Source organism: Carcharodon carcharias, chromosome 14 (genome assembly GCF_017639515.1).
Source record: "Carcharodon carcharias isolate sCarCar2 chromosome 14, sCarCar2.pri, whole genome shotgun sequence".
Lineage (NCBI taxonomy): Eukaryota > Metazoa > Chordata > Chondrichthyes > Lamniformes > Lamnidae > Carcharodon > Carcharodon carcharias.
In genome coordinates, this window is record NC_054480.1 from 500,058 (window position 1) to 518,788 (window position 18,731).

Consider the following 18,731-nt stretch of genomic DNA (forward strand, 5'->3'; position numbering starts at 1 on the left):
TTTGTCTCCGCCCTGCCAGTAGCACCAGTATCTTTTAGATGGTTGCAGTTTGCCATTTTGTCATGAAGTGACTCGGGTAAGGGAAGAAAGATCTGGATTTCTATAGTGCCTTTTGATACCTCACTATAGCCAATAAAGTATTTCTGAAGTGTAGTCATTGTTGCAAAGTAAGAAATGTGGCAGCTAATTTGCGCACAGCAAGTACCCACAAACAGTCATGAAATAAATAACCAGGTCATTGGTTTTTGGATATTGGCTGAAGAACATCTCTGCTCTTCTATCGTGTCTTGGGGTCTTTTAAATTCACAGAGGGGCAGCCGGGTCCTTGAGTTAATGTCTTATGAAAGTTGACAATCCGAACAGTGCAGCTCTCCCGCAGTACTGCGCTGGGAGTGTCAACCTGGACCTGAAGCCATGACCTTCTGACTCAGACCCAAGAGTGCTTGCTACCCTTTGGACCGGAGCTCACGTTGAATGGAATGCATTTTAACAGCTGGGCAGGACAGAGTTGCTATTCTGTATGTGATGACAAGTTGAACATAACTAACTCCATTTGGTCTCTGCCCAACAGCTGGAGCGAACGGAGAGGGTAAAAAATTGCCAGAGTCCTGAATTTGCCAAGAAGCTGGAGGTAGATTATTACTTTGAGCGTGTGCAGAAACTGAAGTTTGGAATTTACGATATCGATAATAAATCCACAAATCTGAGTGACGATGACTACCTAGGAGGAATGGAGTGCACCTTGGGCCAGGTGATCTACTTTGTGTATTGGGCTCATGTAGCTGCAGCCTGATGCAGGCTCTGCTTTTCCATCCCTCTCCTCGCTCCCTCACCTGTATAAGTAAGTTCCCAGGGGAACGTCTACTGGATATTGGTTAAATATTGAGCTGGCCATCCCTGCCAGGTGGGGAATTGGTGGCTGGAATATGAGGAGCACCTGCTTTAATTTCCCTTCTGCTTTTCCTTTCTCACTTTAGTCATTTGTGTCATCTGACCTGCAAATCTCCACCTGTTCCTGAAGAGGCGAGAGTTTAATTTGAATGCTGTAAAGAAATGCCTGTCGCTCTGTGCTGTTCCGATAGGAATGGTTAAGATACGAGCTACTGTACGGACAGATGATGCCAGGACCATAATTACGAGGAGAGACTTGTAAAAATGGGACTATTTCCAGTAGGGTGGGGAAGGCCAAGAAGAAATTTAATTGAGATTTTTAAATTACAAGCTTTTGGTGGTGAATAGCAAAACATTTCCCTGTCAGGAATGAGGGGAGAATAGTTCAAAATTACAATTACAGGTAGCAGGAGAGAGATTAGCAGAAATGTTTTCATTGAAGGTTGTTAAAGTGTGAAATATTTTGCCACGGAGTAGCTGAAACAGGCTTTGCATCTCTTAGGGGAAACATAGAAACTACGAGCAGGAGTAGGCCATTCAGCCCTTCAAGACTGCTCTGCCATTCATCATGATCATGGCTGATCATCCAACTCAGTAGCCTGTTCCCAGAGCAAGCTCTGGGCATTGAGTGGGGCCGTGGGATTAGTTTGGGATTGATAAAGGGCTATGGGGAGAGAGCAGGGCAGTGGGATTAGTTTGGGATTGATACAGGGCTATGGAAAGAGAGTGGGCAGGGGATCAGTTTGGGATTGATATAGGGCTATGGGGAGAGAGTGGGGCAGTGGGATTAGTTCGGGATTGAAACATGGCTATGGGGAGAGCAGGGCAATGGGGTTAGTTTGGGATTGATACAGGGCTATGGAAAGAGAGTGGGCAGGGGATCAGTTTGGGATTGATATAGGGCTATGGGGAGAGAGCAGGGCAGTGGGATTAGCTTGGGGTTGGACATCAGCCATTCCACTGACACACTTCCCTTTTTGTTTTCCCAGATTGTCTCCAATAAGACATTCACTCGCCCTTTGCAGTTGAAGAAGGGGAAGTTGGCTGGAAAGGGGAACATCACCGTAAGTAAATATCCTGCCCATCTTTCTCCTTGCCCATGGCTAATACAAAGAGCATCCAAGTGCTCTTCTGGTCCTCTCAATCCCTCGTTGTCTTTGTTCTCCTGTACTTGATGGGAGGTTATGTACTTGCTCCAGCAATTAGAGTTAGATAGAAGTGAAGGCTCCATACCCTTGGTGCCTGTATTATTTTGACAAGAGAATAATCAGTTGAGTCAATAGATTATCTTGAATCAATATATTGAATATTTTTAAGCCTTTATGGTGATGTTAGAAATTGCACAATTTTATCAACTGATTATAGTAACCACACTTTTAGTAACCACAGTGACTGTTAGTTGTTTAAGGGATTAGATTGAGAGTCGTGTTTAGCATATTGCCTCTGGAATCCAGTTTTACTCCAGTTTAAACTAAAGAGTGAAAGTTTACCCTCAGGTCTGTAAGCTCATGAAATCTAATTATAAAACGGCACGAGACCACAACACACACTGAACTGGCAGTCCGAGGTCTTGGAAGGACAGTTAATGTGGGAAATGACAGCAGTGCATGCTCTTGAGGTTTAATCAGGCACGTTTTCTGGGAGAGAGTGTAGAGGGAGCTGTACACTGTATCTGCCCGGGGGTGGTGTTTTGGGCCTGCCGCAGGGAGTGTTTGCTGCATCACTGGATCCTTTGAATAAATTCCCTGATAAAAGCTGTGCCAGAACATCCTGCAAAGTCCCGTTGTGTATTTGAGATTCAAATTCTGGTGTGATCTTTTTTTATTTCTGTGCTCAGGTAATAGCTGAGGAGATCCAGGATAAACGAGCAGCAGTGCTCCAACTGGAGGCAAGAAACCTGGACAATAAGGTGCTGAACTACTCATTCAGGGTTTTGTGTTGGTGTTCACTCTTTACTTGTGAAGTATGACTATAATGGAAGGCAATGATCATTGTGTCTCTTGAAAACGAGGAACACACAATGGGAGAGTTATGTATGGGTGTTTTCCCACTTGGCTGGTGGAGCAGGTAAATAACAGGCTCCTTCCCAGACCTATGCCCAGCAGAGTTGCAGGGATATGTGTTGACTAATTGACGGAGCTGACATAAACCTTACCTTGAGCTGATTGATCAGCCCATTTTTCTCCCCCTTCTGAATCCATGCGCTCTTGCCATACAGTTGAGTGATTGTGGGTTTCTGCCAGTCCCATCTGCACCTTGGCACCAGGAACTGCTAACTATGGCCATTCCTTTTTGTTTGGTTTTGCCAGTGATGCCAGTGAGAATGAGCGCAGGTTCTATCTGAAACTCTTCTCCTTCAGAGAGGTTGCATGACAGACAAACTGACCTTTTACTTCGGAGGCCTGGATTTGAATTGAGTCCAGAAGTGATGGAGTCGAAAGCCGCCTCTCATTTGTTAGCTGCCGCATGTGCAGTAATAGCCAAGACTCTGACTATCCTTGATCCCACACTAGATGGGCAATTTTGCTGATTATCGCTTACGCATTAGTGGGTGACCGATAGAATGGGTTTAAAGCACACGGTTGGAGCGGTGAAGAGGACACAGTGCCAGTACCTTGCCTAAACCATACTGTACCTGACTCCTTGATTCTAACCCTGAATGTGCAGTTTTCATTTCTGATCTTAAATGAGCTCAAAACAAAACAAGTCCGTTTAACCTGGCATCAGTGGGAGGGTTTGAACATGTCAGCTGTTTTAAGTGTGGTTTTTATTTTTGGTGAACTTGATTTTCTTTTTGTCTTTTAAAAGGATTTCATGGGGAAATCTGATCCTTTTCTGGAACTGTACAGGCAGGGAGACGGTGACAAGTGGCAGCTAGCTTACCGATCAGAGGTAATGACCTTCTAACATAACCGACACTACCTGCAACATTCTCCACATAACAGAGAATCTTACAGCACAGAAGGAGACTGTTTGGCCCATTGTGTCTGTGCTGTCCCTTTCAAAGACCTATCTAAATAGGCCCACTCTTTCCCCACAGCTTTCAATTTTTCCTTTTCATATATATATTTATTTGTATAAATTGCATTTTATTGCTTCACAACACGTAAAATGTCCTAAGAAGTGACTTTTAGTTGAATACTGAGGAGACCCTCAAGTGAGCAGTTGAGGCCAGTCTGATAGTCATTTCAGGCAGCCTGTGTGTGTTATATGGCTGATGTGTTCTTATGACGTTTAGAGTGATTTTCTTTTGTATTTGTATGTGGTGGCTTCATTTCCTGTTTTTGATAAACTCATTTTAATCTCTGGTACAGTAGGTTTTTTTGGTCAGTCTCCTGGAGGTTAGAGTGTTGCAGCAGGGGGGTGAGCACTCTGCGGTTTAGGAAGTTGTGGGGTGGTTTCAGGTGAAAGTCGGAAGTTCCGATTCTGCTAATTAGTTAAGTTCAGGTCCAGGCTGCTCCCAACCATCCTTCCCGATGTGTGGAATTTACAGCACAGAAACAGCTCAGCACCAGAGATGAGAGATTTGAGTGATGCGAATAGAGCGAAGGTGGAATTGTTCTCCTTGGAGCAGAGATGGTTAAGGGGAGATTTAACCGAGATGTTCAAAACCGTGAGGGAAGTTGGTAGAGTGAAAGGGGAAGATGGTGTTTCTGCTGACTGGTAACTAATTGACACAGTTTCCAAGTAACTGACACAAAAACCAGAGGGCAAATAAGAATTTTTTTACCCAGCAAGTTGTTGTGACCTGGAATCCATGCCCTGATTCTAAGTCCCTTTCCAAAGGGAATTAGATAAAAACTTTAAAGGGTAAATATTTGCAGGGGAGTGGGAATAACGGATAGGTCATTCAAAGAGCTGGCACAGATACAATGGGCTGAATGTCCCCTTTGCTGTAAGATTCTGTGGTTCTACAAATATTACTCATGGCTGATTGCAGTATTGGATGTAAAGACTGGTCAATGATGTTCTAACATCATTCTCTTCTTCCGCTGTTTCCTGGCTGCAGGTTATTAAGAACAACCTGAATCCGAACTGGAAAACGTTCTCTGTGTCCCTGCAGTCACTGTGTAACGGAGATTTGCAGAAGCCCATTAAGGTACAGGTTTGAGTCCTTTTCTGTGTTCTGTCCAAGGAGCACTGGAGTGTTCCCTATGTTCCAGGATGCGGTTCTGCTTGTGAGTTGGGCAGTGCAGGAATTAAAAGTGTGCGTGTGATACTGGTGCCAGGTGACTGATGGGGAATGGGATATGGGCAGAATAAACTCTAGTTGAAGGTGCTGGATATGTCACTGAAGGATTTCATGTACTGACTGCTTGATTCATACTGTTTTAAATGGTGTGATTTTAAGCTGTCTCAGGTTTCCTCAGTTCCTTGGCTATTCCATGCTCTGAACCATAGGAGCAGGAGAAGCCATTTGGCTCCTCAAGCCTGTTCTGCCATATGGTGAGAACATGGTTGATCTGTACCTTAACTCCATCCACCTGCATTGGCTCCAGTTACGTGTTGAAGAGTGTGGATTGGAAGATATTTGGCCCCACCCTCCAGCCTGCTCACAGGTATTATTTCCCATTGTAGCTGGTTGCTAACCAGTGCTTCTGGGCTGTGATTTACAGTGTGTCTGAGCGACCTAGGTGTTCTCCGTTTGGATCCTCTGGAAACTGCAGCCCTGTTTCCCGGGTGGCTCTGTTGGTTAGTGGACTGCTCTGTGTGATTTTTGCACCTCGATTCTGGTCTGTTCTGGGTTATCTGATCTTGGCTGAGGTGCTATTAGTGGGTGCTCCAGTCGACCTCTGTACCCCTGGGCAGGGAATGGGGGCAGAAAATCAGCAACAGCCCACCCTGCTGATCATTCTCAGTCTGGTGACCCATACTGGAGTGTTTGTGTGGACATTGGATGCTGACAGGGCCATGCCCGCCTGTGACGCTCCCACAGTTCAATAGCCTTTCAAAAGTCTCCATTAAGGGTCAGGCGCCAGAAGGATGGACACTTGGGTGATGACTGAGGGCTGGCAGCAACTGTGAAACTAAAATGCCCCACTCCACCCCCTTGCCAGGGTGAAGTGTTGGGGTTCTTACCCAAGCGGGGCAGGGAGTGCTTTGTTCCAGGGTGAGTCACAGGGTGCTTCACCCCTTTGTCATGTGTCCACATCTTCAGCTCTCGGGTCCCCAGGAAATTTTTTGATGCCGTTTCTACACTCACTGCATTTCTGTTTGATATCAGGTGGCTTGTAACGATAAGGATGAAAGCACGGGCTCAGATTTGATAGGGGAGTTCACTGTTCCCGCTCAGGAGCTATTGGAAGCAAAGAACCAAGTGGTGAGCCTCTCTCTAACTACCACTATTGGCTGCCCTCTTTCCTTTGTAGGTCAGCTGCTCTGACTATGATGGTGACGGCTCACATGATCTGATAGGCCTTTTTGAAACTAACTTCTCTAAACTACAGCAAGTGGAAGCTGGGAGTCCGGTGAGAATCATCATTATTTCTCTCAAATCTTTAAAGATGGCGTATTCTTTGTATATAAAACTGTCCTGAAGCAACCCTGCAGACCCTATTTACATGCTGAAGTGTTGTTTGCAGTTATTGTCAAATTGGGCATTGCACTTCCTGTAAATGTATAATTCCCTGTTTGTGCTTTTTCTCTCCCCTCCCAGTGGTGCTTGTTCCCACACACACGCCCTCTTGCTTTTTTTCACACTTGCACTCTTTTTTTCTCTTGTGCTTTCTCTGATGCTCTCTATCTCGCTTCCTCCATCCCTCTCTCTTCCCCTTCCTCTGGTTGTCATGACCCTGCATAAGGAGGGATGGGTTAGCCAACAGTGGGTACAAGCTGCCCAATTCAGCAGGCGATGCGGTTCAGTGTCTCAGTCAAGGAGAAGCGGAGGAGGGAAACAAAAATCACCTTGGAGTTGATGAGGTGATGCTGGTTTTGAGAGCTTGGTTTTTGAGGCACTTTGATGCAGCGGCGTAGGTCCAGACCATTCTGCCCATCATAGTCGTACAGTTCAGATGGAGGGTGTCATTACGTTAGGACTTTCAAAGCCTGCAGATTTTGGTACAAAGGGAAACCAGGAGTTCACGGTTCTGCTACCCTGGGTTAAAAATGGGAGAGAGCCGATGTGAATGGTCTTTAACTCAGGATAGTCATCATGTTTGAACATTTTAGGTGTTGGGAGGCATGGTGGGTATGTGGAGAAAGGGAAGGTTCTGAGGGTGTTGTCACATTAGGGACGAGATGTTTTTGTGGAGTAGAGGGGGGGTGCGGTGATTGAAGTCTAGAGTTGGTCAAAGAATCAGAAGGAAAGCCTTTATTCCTGTACCTAGTCCAAGAAAGACCGAGGTGAGAGGAGCCCAGACCTGGAGTAAAGGGTTTAAATATGCCTTTTAATGCCCCAAGTACTGTTCCCTGATTCAAAACCAGAAAATGCTACAAAAACTCAGCTGGTCTGACAGCATCTGTGGAGAGAGAAACAGAGTTAACGTTTTGAGTCCGTATGACAGACTTTTGAAGCGTTAACTCTGTTTCTCTCTCCACAGATGCTGTCAGACCTGCTGAGTTTTTCCAGCATTTTCCATTTTTGTTTCAGATTTCCAGCATCTGCAGGATTTTGCTTTTATCTTATTGTTCCCTGATTGGTGTGTTTCTGTCCTGAAGGTTGAGTTTGAATGCATTCACCCAGAAAAGAAAAAGAAGAAGAAAAGCTACAAGAATTCTGGCATTATTCGGGTTCGATCGTGTAAGGTATGTAAATCCTGAAACAAGTTACCCTGGGGGAGGTCTGAATTTGTGGGACAGCTTGTGGGAATCACCCTGCTCCCTAATTGCCTTATAAAGGGGGGGTGATCTTGAGTATCGGCTGCACAGGAACAGGTGGAGGCCATTCCGTCCCTCCAACCTGTTACAGAGAAACAAGAGATGCTGGCGTAGTGGTAATGTCACCGGGCTAGTAATCCAGAGGCCCAGGCTAATGCTCTGGGGACAGGGGTTCAAATCCCACCACGGCAGCTGGCGGAATTTAAATTCAATTAATAGATCTAATGGTGACCATGAAACCATTGTCAATTATCGTAAAAACTCATCTGGTTCACTAATGTCCTTTAGGGAAAGAAATCTAGTGGCCTACATGTGACTCCAGACCCAAAGCAATGTGGTTCATTCCTAAACCCCCTCTGAAAAGGTCTGGCAAGCCACTCAATTGCATCAAATTGCTACAAAGCCTAAAAGGAATGAAACCAGACGGACCACCGGAAACAACAGCAATCGCAGCCCTGTCGACCCTGCAAAGTCCCCCTTACTAACACCTAGGACTAGTGCCAAAATTGAGAGTGCTGATTCTGACTAGTCAAGCTCCTAGTCATACTTAAGGAATCATACCTTACAGACAATGTCCCAGACAGGGAGTCCTCAAGTCGACCCTGGAGTCCTCAAATCGACCCTGGATCCCATGAAGTCTCGTGATATCAAGTCAAACTGGGTGGGGATTTCATCACCAAAAGTGCTTGGTAGCACCAATACTGAACAAGCTGTCCAAGTCCTAAAAGACACAGCTGCTGGACTGGGTCTGTGGCAGGTGCTGCTGGAACCAGCAAGAGGGAAGCCTCACCAATCTACCTGTTGCAGGTGCAGCTATCCGTGACAGTGTTAGTAAGAGTGACCGCTGCGCAATCCTTATGGAGACAAAGCCTCCTCATTGAGGGTACCCTCTGTTGTGTGGTTCGGCACTACCACCATGCTAAATGGGATAGATTTCGAACAAAAACAGAAAATGCTGGAAAGCGCAGCAGATCTGACAGCATCTGTGGAGAGAGAAACAGAGTTAACATTTTGAGTCCGTATGACTCTTCAGATTTCGAACAGATGTAGCAACTCAAAACTGGGCATCCTTCTGCCATCACCCCCTGTCTCCTATAACTAAGACCAACACATCAGTGCATAAGATAAGGCTGAAACATTTTGCAACCATCTTCAACCAGAAGTACTGAGTGGATAATCCACTTGGCCTCTGGAGGTCCCCAGCATCACAGATGCCAGTCTTCAGCCAACTCCATTCACTCCATGTCCACTCCATGGGAAGATGTTGAGAAGGTGTTTCCACTAGTGTGAGGGGAATCTCGAACTAGGGGACATAGTTACAGAATAAAGGGGACACTCATTTAAAACTGATGCAAAGACATTTCTTCTGAGGGTAGTAAATGTCTGGAATTCTCTACCCCAGAGAGTTGTGGAGGCTAGATCACTGAAAGTATTTAGAGCAGGTAGATAGATTTTTGCAATATCAGGGAGTTGAGGACTATGAGGAGCTGGCACGAAAGAAGAGTTGAGGCCTGGAGCAGATCAGCCATGATCTTATTGAATGGCAGGGCAGGCTTGAGGGGCCAAATGGCCCACTCCTCCTATTTCTTATGTTCTTATATATCTAGAAACGGCTGAAGGCACTGGATTCTGCAAAGGCTATGGGCCCTGACAATATTCCAGCAATAGTACTGAAGACTTGTGCTCCAGAACTTACCACGCCCCTAGCCAAGCTATTCCAATACAGCTACAACACTGGCATCTACCCAACAGTGTGGAAAATTGTCCAGGTATGTCCTGTATACAAAGCAAGACAAATCCAACCCGGCCAGTTACCACCCTATCATTTTACTCTTGATCATCAGTAAAGTAATGGAAGGGGTCATCAACGTTGCTGTCAAGCGGCATTTGCTTAGCAATAACCTGCTCACTGACACTCAGTTTGAGCTCTGCCAGGGCCACTCAGCTCCTGACCTCATTACAACCTCGGTTCAAGCATGGACAAAAGGGCTGAACTCCAGAGGTGAGGTGATAGTGACTGCCCTTGACATTAAGGCAGCATTTGACTGAGGGTGGGCCAGCAAGGAGCCCTAGCAAAACTGGAGTCCGTGAAAATCTAGAGGAAAACTCTGCGCTGCGTGGAGTCATACCTTGCACAAAGGAACATGGTTGTGGTTGTTGGAGATTAACCTCAGTTCCAGAACATCTCTGCAGGAGTTCCTCAGGATAGTGTCCTAGGCCCAACCATCTTCAGCTCCTTTATCAATGACCTTCCTTTCATCATAAGGTCAGAAGTGGGGACATTCGCTGATGATTTCACAGTGTTCATTATTTGCGACGACTCAGATACTGAATCAGTCCATGTCCAAATGCAGTAAAACCTGGATAATATTCAGGCTTGGGCTGACAAGTGGCAAGTAACATTCCTGCTACTCAAGTGCCAGGCAATGACCATCTCCAACAAAGAAAATCTAACCATTGACCTTTGACATTAAAGACATTACCATCGCTGAATCCCCCACTATCAATAAATTGGGGGTTGCCATTGACCATTGTATAGTGGCAACAGTGCGGACCATCTACAAGATGCACTGCAGTAACTCACCAAGGCTTCTTAGAGAGCACCTTGCAATCCCACGACCACTACCATCTAGAAGGACAAGGGCAGCAGACACACGAGAACGCCACCACCTGCAAGTTCCTCTCCAAACCACTCACCATCCTGATTTGGAAATATATCGGCCGTTCCTTCACTGTCACTTGTTCAAAGCCCTGGAACTGCCTCCCTAACAGCACTGTGGGCGCGCCCACACCACATGGACTGCAGCGGTTCAAGGCGGCAGCTCACCACCACCTTCTTAAGGGCAGTTAGGGATAAGCAATAAATGCTGGCCTAGCTGGTGATGCCCACACCCCATGAACAAATAAGTAATTATTTTAAAAAAGTGTTATGATACGGCAAATGGTATTTGCCAGGCTGACCAAATCCACAAGGGAAACTTGTCCATGCTATCACAACAGTCTTGCAATTTGTATTTATTATGAGAAGGCTTGTGCACTGACAGTAACATAGTTACTTAATATTATATCAATTCCCGAAATTCCTCCTTAATCAAACTCCCAACTACGCATCCCCTTAAGGCAACAGCCCAAAATAGATTTTAAATTCATGGATACAATCCAGCAGGGTTACCACAAGCACCGACTCGACGGCGGAATTCGAAAGGCTTTTAACACAACTTTGGTTATTGGAACAGCAGACTTCTGCAAAGTGGCTGGAGGCATTTCCCCAAGTCTGTTTCACACGATTTACCCCTCGGATCTATCAAGCGGCATTTGCTTAGCAATAACCTGCCCGTTGACACTTGGTTTGGGTTGCACAGCTTTCCATCCTCCTATAAATGTATTTCTTCCTCTTTAATCTGTAAATCCCATTGTTCCCCCCCTCCATAAAAAAGTTTTGTGTTGTCATTATGGTCAGCACTTTTGGGAAAAATCAACAGAATAACCTTGCCCCATTTATCTTGCCAGTCATAAACACCTTATCTCTCTTTGAAAATCCAACAACTTTTCCCCTTAAAAACAAAAAAACTGCAGATGCTGGAAATCCAAAACAAAAACAGAATTACCTGGAAAAACTCAGCAGGTCTGGCAGCATCGGCGGAGAAGAAAAGAGTTCACGTTTCGAGTCCTCATCAGTTCTGTTGAAGGGTCATGAGGACTCAAAACGTCAACTCTTTTCTTCTCCGCCGATGCTGCCAGACCTGCTGAGTTTTTCCAGGTAATTCTGTTTTAACTTTTCCCCTTATCTAAAAATGCAAATTTCATTCACACCCTATCTATTGAGACTTTACCCTGGCTTACTCATTAGCATTTCAAATGCCTTTTTTCACTTGACTCTTGATCATTTAAACCCTGCAGCCTATCCATCTCTAATTTAATTAAGTCAGCCACACACAAGCCTACTTTACGACACCTCTCTGCTATTAAGAAAAATACGATAGTTCAGTGATAGAATAAGGAGGCTGTTTAGTCCCATGATCCTATTAAATAGGAACAGGAGGAAGGCAGTCTGACCCTCGAGCCCCCTCTGCCATTGTTAGATTATGGCCGATTTCTAGCTCAACTCTGTTTACCCACCTTTGCTCCACATCTTTGAGACTCTGACCCATCGAAAATCTAATGTCCTGTCTTGAAACTTTTAATTGGCCCTCAGCATCTATAGATTTTTCAGGGAGTGTGTTCCAGTTTTCTGCTACCCTTTGTGAAAAATTGCCTCCTGATTTTACCGCCTAGCTCTAACCTGAAGATTCCATCCCCTTTCTTGGACCCCCCCCGCCGCCCCCCAACCCTCTTGCAGAGGGAAGAGTTTCTCTCTCTCTCTCTCTCTCTACTACATTGAATCATTTTTGTCAGCAGGCTGACCTTTACAAGTTGTACTCATTCCATCTTGTTTAACTTAACAGATAGAAACTGAATACTCTTTCCTGGATTACGTTATGGGAGGATGTCAGATTAATTTCACGGTGAGTAAATTTAATTGGCATTTGATTTTGTGCCCAGCAGGGTGTCGGTTTTGGGGATGTCCACTCCCCAGTGTCCCTCGCTCTGCATGTGGCTTTGACACAACACCACACGGGCTGAGATTGCTGTTGGTTTTTATACATCAGTTGATACTGTCCCCCCTGCTGGTGCCCTCCATATTCTAAAAGCTGACTTCTGTACAGGCCGGAGCAGAAATTAGGACCTTTAAAAGGATATCTGGTACTTGTGTTCAGATTCCGTTATGTTAGTTTCAGGTAAATTTATTTAGGGAAAAAAAACTGAATTTTTTATCAGTAAAAGTGACCGTGATGCTGGCAGATTGTCGTGAAAATTCACCTGGTTCGCTAATGCCCTGTAGATAAGGAAACCTGCCATCCTTACCTGGTCTGGCCTTATGTGACTCCAGTTCCACACCAATGCATTGTCTCAACTTCCCTCTGAAGCGACCAAGCAAGCCTCTCAATTGGCCCACTATCACCTTTCCAGAACAACTATTGATGAACAATAAATGCTCGCCTTCAGTGCAACACCCACAACCAAGAATTAAATTTATATTTTAAAAAAAAGGTCAATATGAGCATACAAAATAGGAGCAGAAGTAGGCCATTCGGCCCCTTGAGCCAGCTCTGCTATTCGAGAACATCATGGCTGATCTGTTTGTTTCAAATTCCACATTCTTATCTATCCCCAATAACCCTTGATTCCCTTGCCTAACAAGAATCTATCTACCTCTGCCTTAAATATTCAATGACCCCGCCCCCACCACCTTCTGAGGCAGAGTTCCAAAGTCACACAACCCTCAAAAAAAAAAATTCTCATCTGTCCTAAAAGGGGTACCCCTAATTTTAAAACAGTGCCCCCTAGTTCTGGACTCACCCACAAGAGGAAACATCCTTTCCATGTTCACCTTGTCAAGGCCGTTCAGGATCTTATATACTTCAATATAATCACTCCTCACTCTTCTAAAGTCCAGTCTGTCTAACCTTTCCTCATAAGACAACAGGTATTAATCTGGTAAACCTCTGAACCGCCTCCAATGAATTTACATCCTTCCTTAAATAAGGGGACCAAAAATACACACAATATTAGAAATGTGGTCTCACCAATGCTCTTTATAACTGAAATCTAACATCCTTACTTTTATGCTCAATTGCTCTTAATAAAGGATAGCATTCCATTAACAGCCTTTATTACCTGCTGGACCTGCATACTAACATTTTGTGACTCATGCACTAGAGTACCTAGATCCCTCTGCACCTCAATTCCGCAGCTGTTCTCTGTTTAATATTTTGCTTTTTTTATTCTTCCTGCCAAAGTGAACAACTTCACACTCTCCAAGATCATACTCCATCTGACAGATTTTTGCCCATTCACTCAACCTATTTATCTCTGTCTGCAAGCTCCTTATGTCCCCTTCACAACATATTTCCTACCTATCTTTGTGTCATCTGCAAATTTAGACACCATGTCTTCACTCTCCTCATTTAAGTAATTGATAGAAATTATAAAAAGTTGAGGCCCCAGCACAGACCGCTGTGGGACTCCTTGTTACACCCTGCCAATCAGAAAAAGACCCATTTATGCATGTTCTACCTGCTTCGCAGAAAACAATCTTTTATCCATGCTAATATGTCACCTCCTACACCATGAACTTTTATTTTTCATAACCTTAACAAATGCCTTCTGGAAATCCAAGTGCAGCACGTCTACAGGCTCCCCTTTATCCACAGCACACACTCCTTCAAAGAAGTCCAATACATTGGTTAAACATGATTTCCCTTTCGCAAAACTATGCTGACTCTGCCTGATTACCTTGAGTTTCTCTTAAGTGCCCAGCTATAACCTCCTTTAATGATCAATTCTAACACCTTCCCCATGACAGACATCAAGCTAACTGGCCTATAGTTACCTGTTTTCTGCCTCCCTCCTTGAATAGAAGGGTTATATTTGCCACTTTCCAGTCTGATGGAACCTTTCCAGCATTTAACAAATTTTGGAAAATTAACACCAACACATCTACTATCTCATTAGCCACATCTTTTAAGACCCTAAGGTGAAGTCCATCAGGACCCAGAAACTTGTCAGCCCAGAGCTCCATTAGTTTGCTCAGTACCGCTTCCCTAGTGATTGTATTTTCACCAAGTTCCCCTCTCCCCTCCACTTCCTGATTTATAGCTATTACTGGAATAGTTTTTGTATCCTCTATAGTGAACACAGAAGCAGAATGTTTGTTCGTTTCATTCGCCATTTCCTTATCTACTATTAACTTCCCACTGTCACTCTCTAGAGGACCAGCACTCACTTTACTTACTCTTTCCCTTTTTAAATATCCATAGAAACTCTTGCTATCCATTTTTACATTTCTAGTTAGCTTCCTCTTATACTCTAATTTATTTTTCCTGATTAACCTTTTAGCCATTCTCTGCTGTTCTTTATATTCTGACCAATCATCTGACCTGCCGCTCATCTTTCCACAGTTACATGCTTCCCCCTTTAGTTTGATGCTTTCCTTAACTTCTTTAGTTAACCAAGGATGATGGGTCCTCCTCTTCGAATTTTTTTTTGCCGTAGGAATATACTTACTAAGTATTTTGAAATACCCCTTAAATGTCTTAATCTCTTTCTATTGATCCACCCCCTGGCCTAGTATCCCAATTCATTTCAACTAGCACAGCTTTCATGTCCACATAGTTATCCTTATTAAAGTTTAAAATATTAGTCTTAGACCCACTCTTCTTTTCAAACTGGATGTAAAATACAATTATATTGTGGCCGCTGCTATCTAGGGTACCGACCTTCACTCCTGACGTCATTATTAATTAACCCTGTCACATTACATAATACAAAGTCTAATATAACCTGCGCTCTGGTTGGCCCAGAACATGCTGCTCTAAGAAAAACTCTCAAAAGCCACGACTGCCAATTTGATTTTTCCAATTTATATGTAAATAAAAATCACCCATGATTATTACTGTCCCTTGTCACATGCACCCAATATTTCTTCTTGTACACTTTGTCCTACACTGTGGCTACTGTTAGGGGGTCTGTAGACCACTCCCACCAATGACTCCTTTCCCCTACTATTCCTCATTTCCACCCAAACCGATTCTACATCCTGATGCCCTGAACCAAGATCATCTCTAACTATTGCACAAATGCCACTCTTGATCAACAGTGCTACCCTTCCACCTTTACCTAGCTTCTTATTCTTCTCGAATGTCATATACCCAAGATGTTCAGGAGCTAATCCTTGTCATCTTGCAGTCACGTCTCTGTAATCGCTATCAGATCATATTTACTTCAATGTGCACTATCAATTCATTTACTTTGTTCTGAATGCTACATGCATTCAGATACAGAACCTTTAGTTTTGTCTTTTTGTTATCTTAGTAACATCTAGTCTTGACTATTGGTGTATTCTTAGGTTTTATCTTTTTGTCCCTTCCTGCTATTCCATGACCCTAGTTTTCCATCTCACTATTATGGCCTCCTGCCTTGAATCTACCCCTTGATTTGTCACATCTACCCAAACATCACCCCCTTGTTTAGCTTAAAGCCCTTTCTGCTTCCCTAATTAAGTGATTTGCAAGAACATTCGTCCCAGCATGGTTCAGGTGTAGACCACCACACTGGTACAGCCCCCACTTTCCCCAGTACTGGTGCCTGTAAAGCCGGAACCCACTTCTTCCATACCAGTCTTTGAGCCATACATTCACCTCTCTAATCTTATTTGCCCTAGGCCGATTTGCACATGGCTCCAGAGCTTATTACCTTTTGAGGTTCTGCTTCTTAATTTGGTACCAAGTTTCTCATAACTGACTATGCAGAACCTCGTTCCTTGTCCTACCTCTGTCATCGGTACCTACGTGGCCCACAATGACTGGATCCTCCCCCCTCCCACTGCAAGTTCCTCCCTAGCTCTGAGCTGATGTCCCGAAACCTGGCACATGGCAGGCAACACAGCCTTTTGAACTCTTGCTTTATGCTGCAGAGAACAGTGTCAACCCCCCCCCTCACTATACTGTTCCCTAGTACCACGACATTCCTGTTTGCTCCCCCTGTGTGCATGCCCTCCTGTACCGTGATGCCATGGCCAGCCTGCTCACCCTTGCTTTTGTCCACACACTTTGTGAGCATCTCAAATGTGTTTGACCATTGCAAAGCCTGTGGCTCCTCCACTACTGTCTCCTCGGTCCTTTTACTTGCTTTACTCATGGTCACATCCCCTTGTCCCTCACTGACCAAAACACAGACGACCCTATTCTAAGAGGCTTGACTGTCTCCTGGAACAAAGTGTCCAGGTATTTCTCCCCTTCCCTTTTGTTGTGCAGTGTCTGCAGTTTGGCTTCCTGATCAGTAATCCTGATCTGGAATTCCTCTAGGTGCTTACACTTTCTGCAGCCGTGCTTGCCCTGGATCGCCTTGGTGTCTACATTCCACGGCTGCAACATAACACCTGTCCTGCCATTGTTACTTATGTTATTTAGTTATCTTAATTTAATTACTCACTCAATTAATTTAGAATAGTTCCTATGTATACAATACCTCTTTCCCCCGTGCATTGAATTCCCATGTGAACCTAATTCGCTACTCACTCGGTCCCCATCTCACTGAGATGTATTCGCTTGACTCCTCATGCATCCCTTACTGATGGTGTGGTTTGAAAACCCTGTCTCTGTTATAGACCCTCTGAGTTACCAGCTAGTTTAGCTTACTGCTACAGTAACTAGTACCGCTTAAACCAACTGCTTTCAGGTGATTGACAGATAACTGCCACTCCAGGCAATTCTCTGGTTAACAAGTTAACCTAATTTACTTAAAGATTAGTACTATGTCAGATCTTGATTATTAATGTACAGTTAAACCTGTAAAGGATTTCCAGAACTTACCACTAATTCGCTACTTCCTGGTCTTCGTCTCACTCTGGCGTAGTCGTCTGTCTCCTCACACACCCCTTACTGATCACACTAGTTCGAAAGAGGCAGATATTGAGGAGCAGAGATTTGTTTATATTGCAGTTTTTTTATTTAAAGTGTTGACTTGTGTTATGTTAATAGGCTAAGGTGAGGGTCATGAGCACATTGGGCCACTGGAGGGATGAGCCAAATGGAACAAGCGGTAGATTTGCATGCCGGATTTTCTTTTGAAAATTTCCGGCTGAGGGTGAGTCAGAATCGATCAGTCAGACGGCATATAAAAAGAAAGACAATTAACATATTGTGTGGACCTCCCCTGCTGAGGGAACTGATATCTTCCGATGAGAGTCAATGAGTCAATTTTTCTCAGTTGCTTGACCTGTGTATTCCTGGTAGCTTTTATTTTGGACTGGTCAATCTCTTGTGTTGATCACTGGGAGTTGTGAACAAGGGCCACCATCAACTGGAGTGGAGTTGAAGGGCATGGTAAAAAGAAGCCAGATCGAATTTTGTTCCCATTTTCAAGCGCATGTGGTCCTTGCTTTGATATCATTTGATTTTGTATTTATTGTAAAATAGCAAATCTTAGAACAATATGGATGGAAGGAGAATTGGTTTGATAGGCATTGGAAAGTGAAAAACTGAGGAACTACAGCACCACTACAGGTGGGAGGCTGTAATTACAGCATGACAAGTTTACACTGGCTCTTCCCTAGTTGGTAGTTCCCATTACAAATGTGGACATAGGAGTGTTGACAGCAGGAAGTTTTGTATATGGGAGGTGTGCATGGACTTCACGTTTTTTAAATTGGATTACAGTTTCCTGTTTTGTCCTTTTTATTAAATGCACTTTACAACTTTCCCCTCTTGCAGGTTGGTGTAGACTTCACTGGATCCAATGGAGACCCCCGCTCACCGGACTCCCTACATTACATCAGCCCGAGTGGAGTAAATGAGTACCTGACTGCCATCTGGTCTGTCGGGCAGGTTGTGCAGGATTACGATACGTAAGATTCCTCGCTCTTCTCCATTGTTTTGTTTTCAAAGCACTCCTGGTTGTTGCATAAGTGAAATGAGCAATCAGCTGTCTGCATTTCATTGTCCCTCATCACACTGTCCTCCCTTTCTCCACAGAGATAAGCTGTTTCCTGCATTTGGATTTGGTGCCCAAGTCCCTCCCAATTGGCAGGTAAGAGCAACTGAGAGGCGCAGTCCTGGTTTGTAGGCTGGAGGGCTGTGTCTTATTCTTTGTGAGCATTGTTATAGGTGCTGTATCATTTTTTCCCATATCGTATTCTGCATAAGACTGGCATCAGTTAAGTTTTTACAATGCATTTATCAAGTTAGAATTTACGGTTAAGTCATAATGCCTACCCTCTACTGTTTGTGCTATAGATTTACTGCTGCTCCAAGTATCAGAACTCCTGCATGCTGAATCTGCAAACCTCACTGTATTGGAGTTAACACTTTTACTGCACTGTCTTCTTCTGGAGCATGTAATCTTAATGTTTGCTCAGTCTGCTCTTCCCCTGACAGTGCACACCACCACCACCATCCAATCTGGTCTGCTTTTTACAATCTTCA

General features: G+C 44.3%; 1 protein-coding gene across 5 annotated transcripts in view; it reads left to right on the top strand.

The window, feature by feature from the left end:
* Positions 1–18,731, top strand: part of cpne1 (copine I) — an 88,008-nt gene that overhangs the window by 56,815 nt on the left and 12,462 nt on the right. For 4 of the 5 annotated variants that reach the window (XM_041204450.1, XM_041204451.1, XM_041204452.1 and 1 more), the window contains 10 exons: positions 572–751; positions 1,881–1,955; positions 2,729–2,800; positions 3,700–3,783; positions 4,901–4,990; positions 6,261–6,359; positions 7,549–7,635; positions 12,153–12,212; positions 18,021–18,154; positions 18,282–18,336. In XM_041204450.1, coding sequence (XP_041060384.1) covers positions 572–751; positions 1,881–1,955; positions 2,729–2,800; positions 3,700–3,783; positions 4,901–4,990; positions 6,261–6,359; positions 7,549–7,635; positions 12,153–12,212; positions 18,021–18,154; positions 18,282–18,336 — 936 coding nt within the window. Of the gene's footprint in view, positions 1–571; positions 752–1,880; positions 1,956–2,728; positions 2,801–3,699; positions 3,784–4,900; positions 4,991–6,115; positions 6,212–6,260; positions 6,360–7,548; positions 7,636–12,152; positions 12,213–18,020; positions 18,155–18,281; positions 18,337–18,731 lie in introns of all 5 variants that reach the window. The other variant, XM_041204453.1, reaches the window with a different exon arrangement.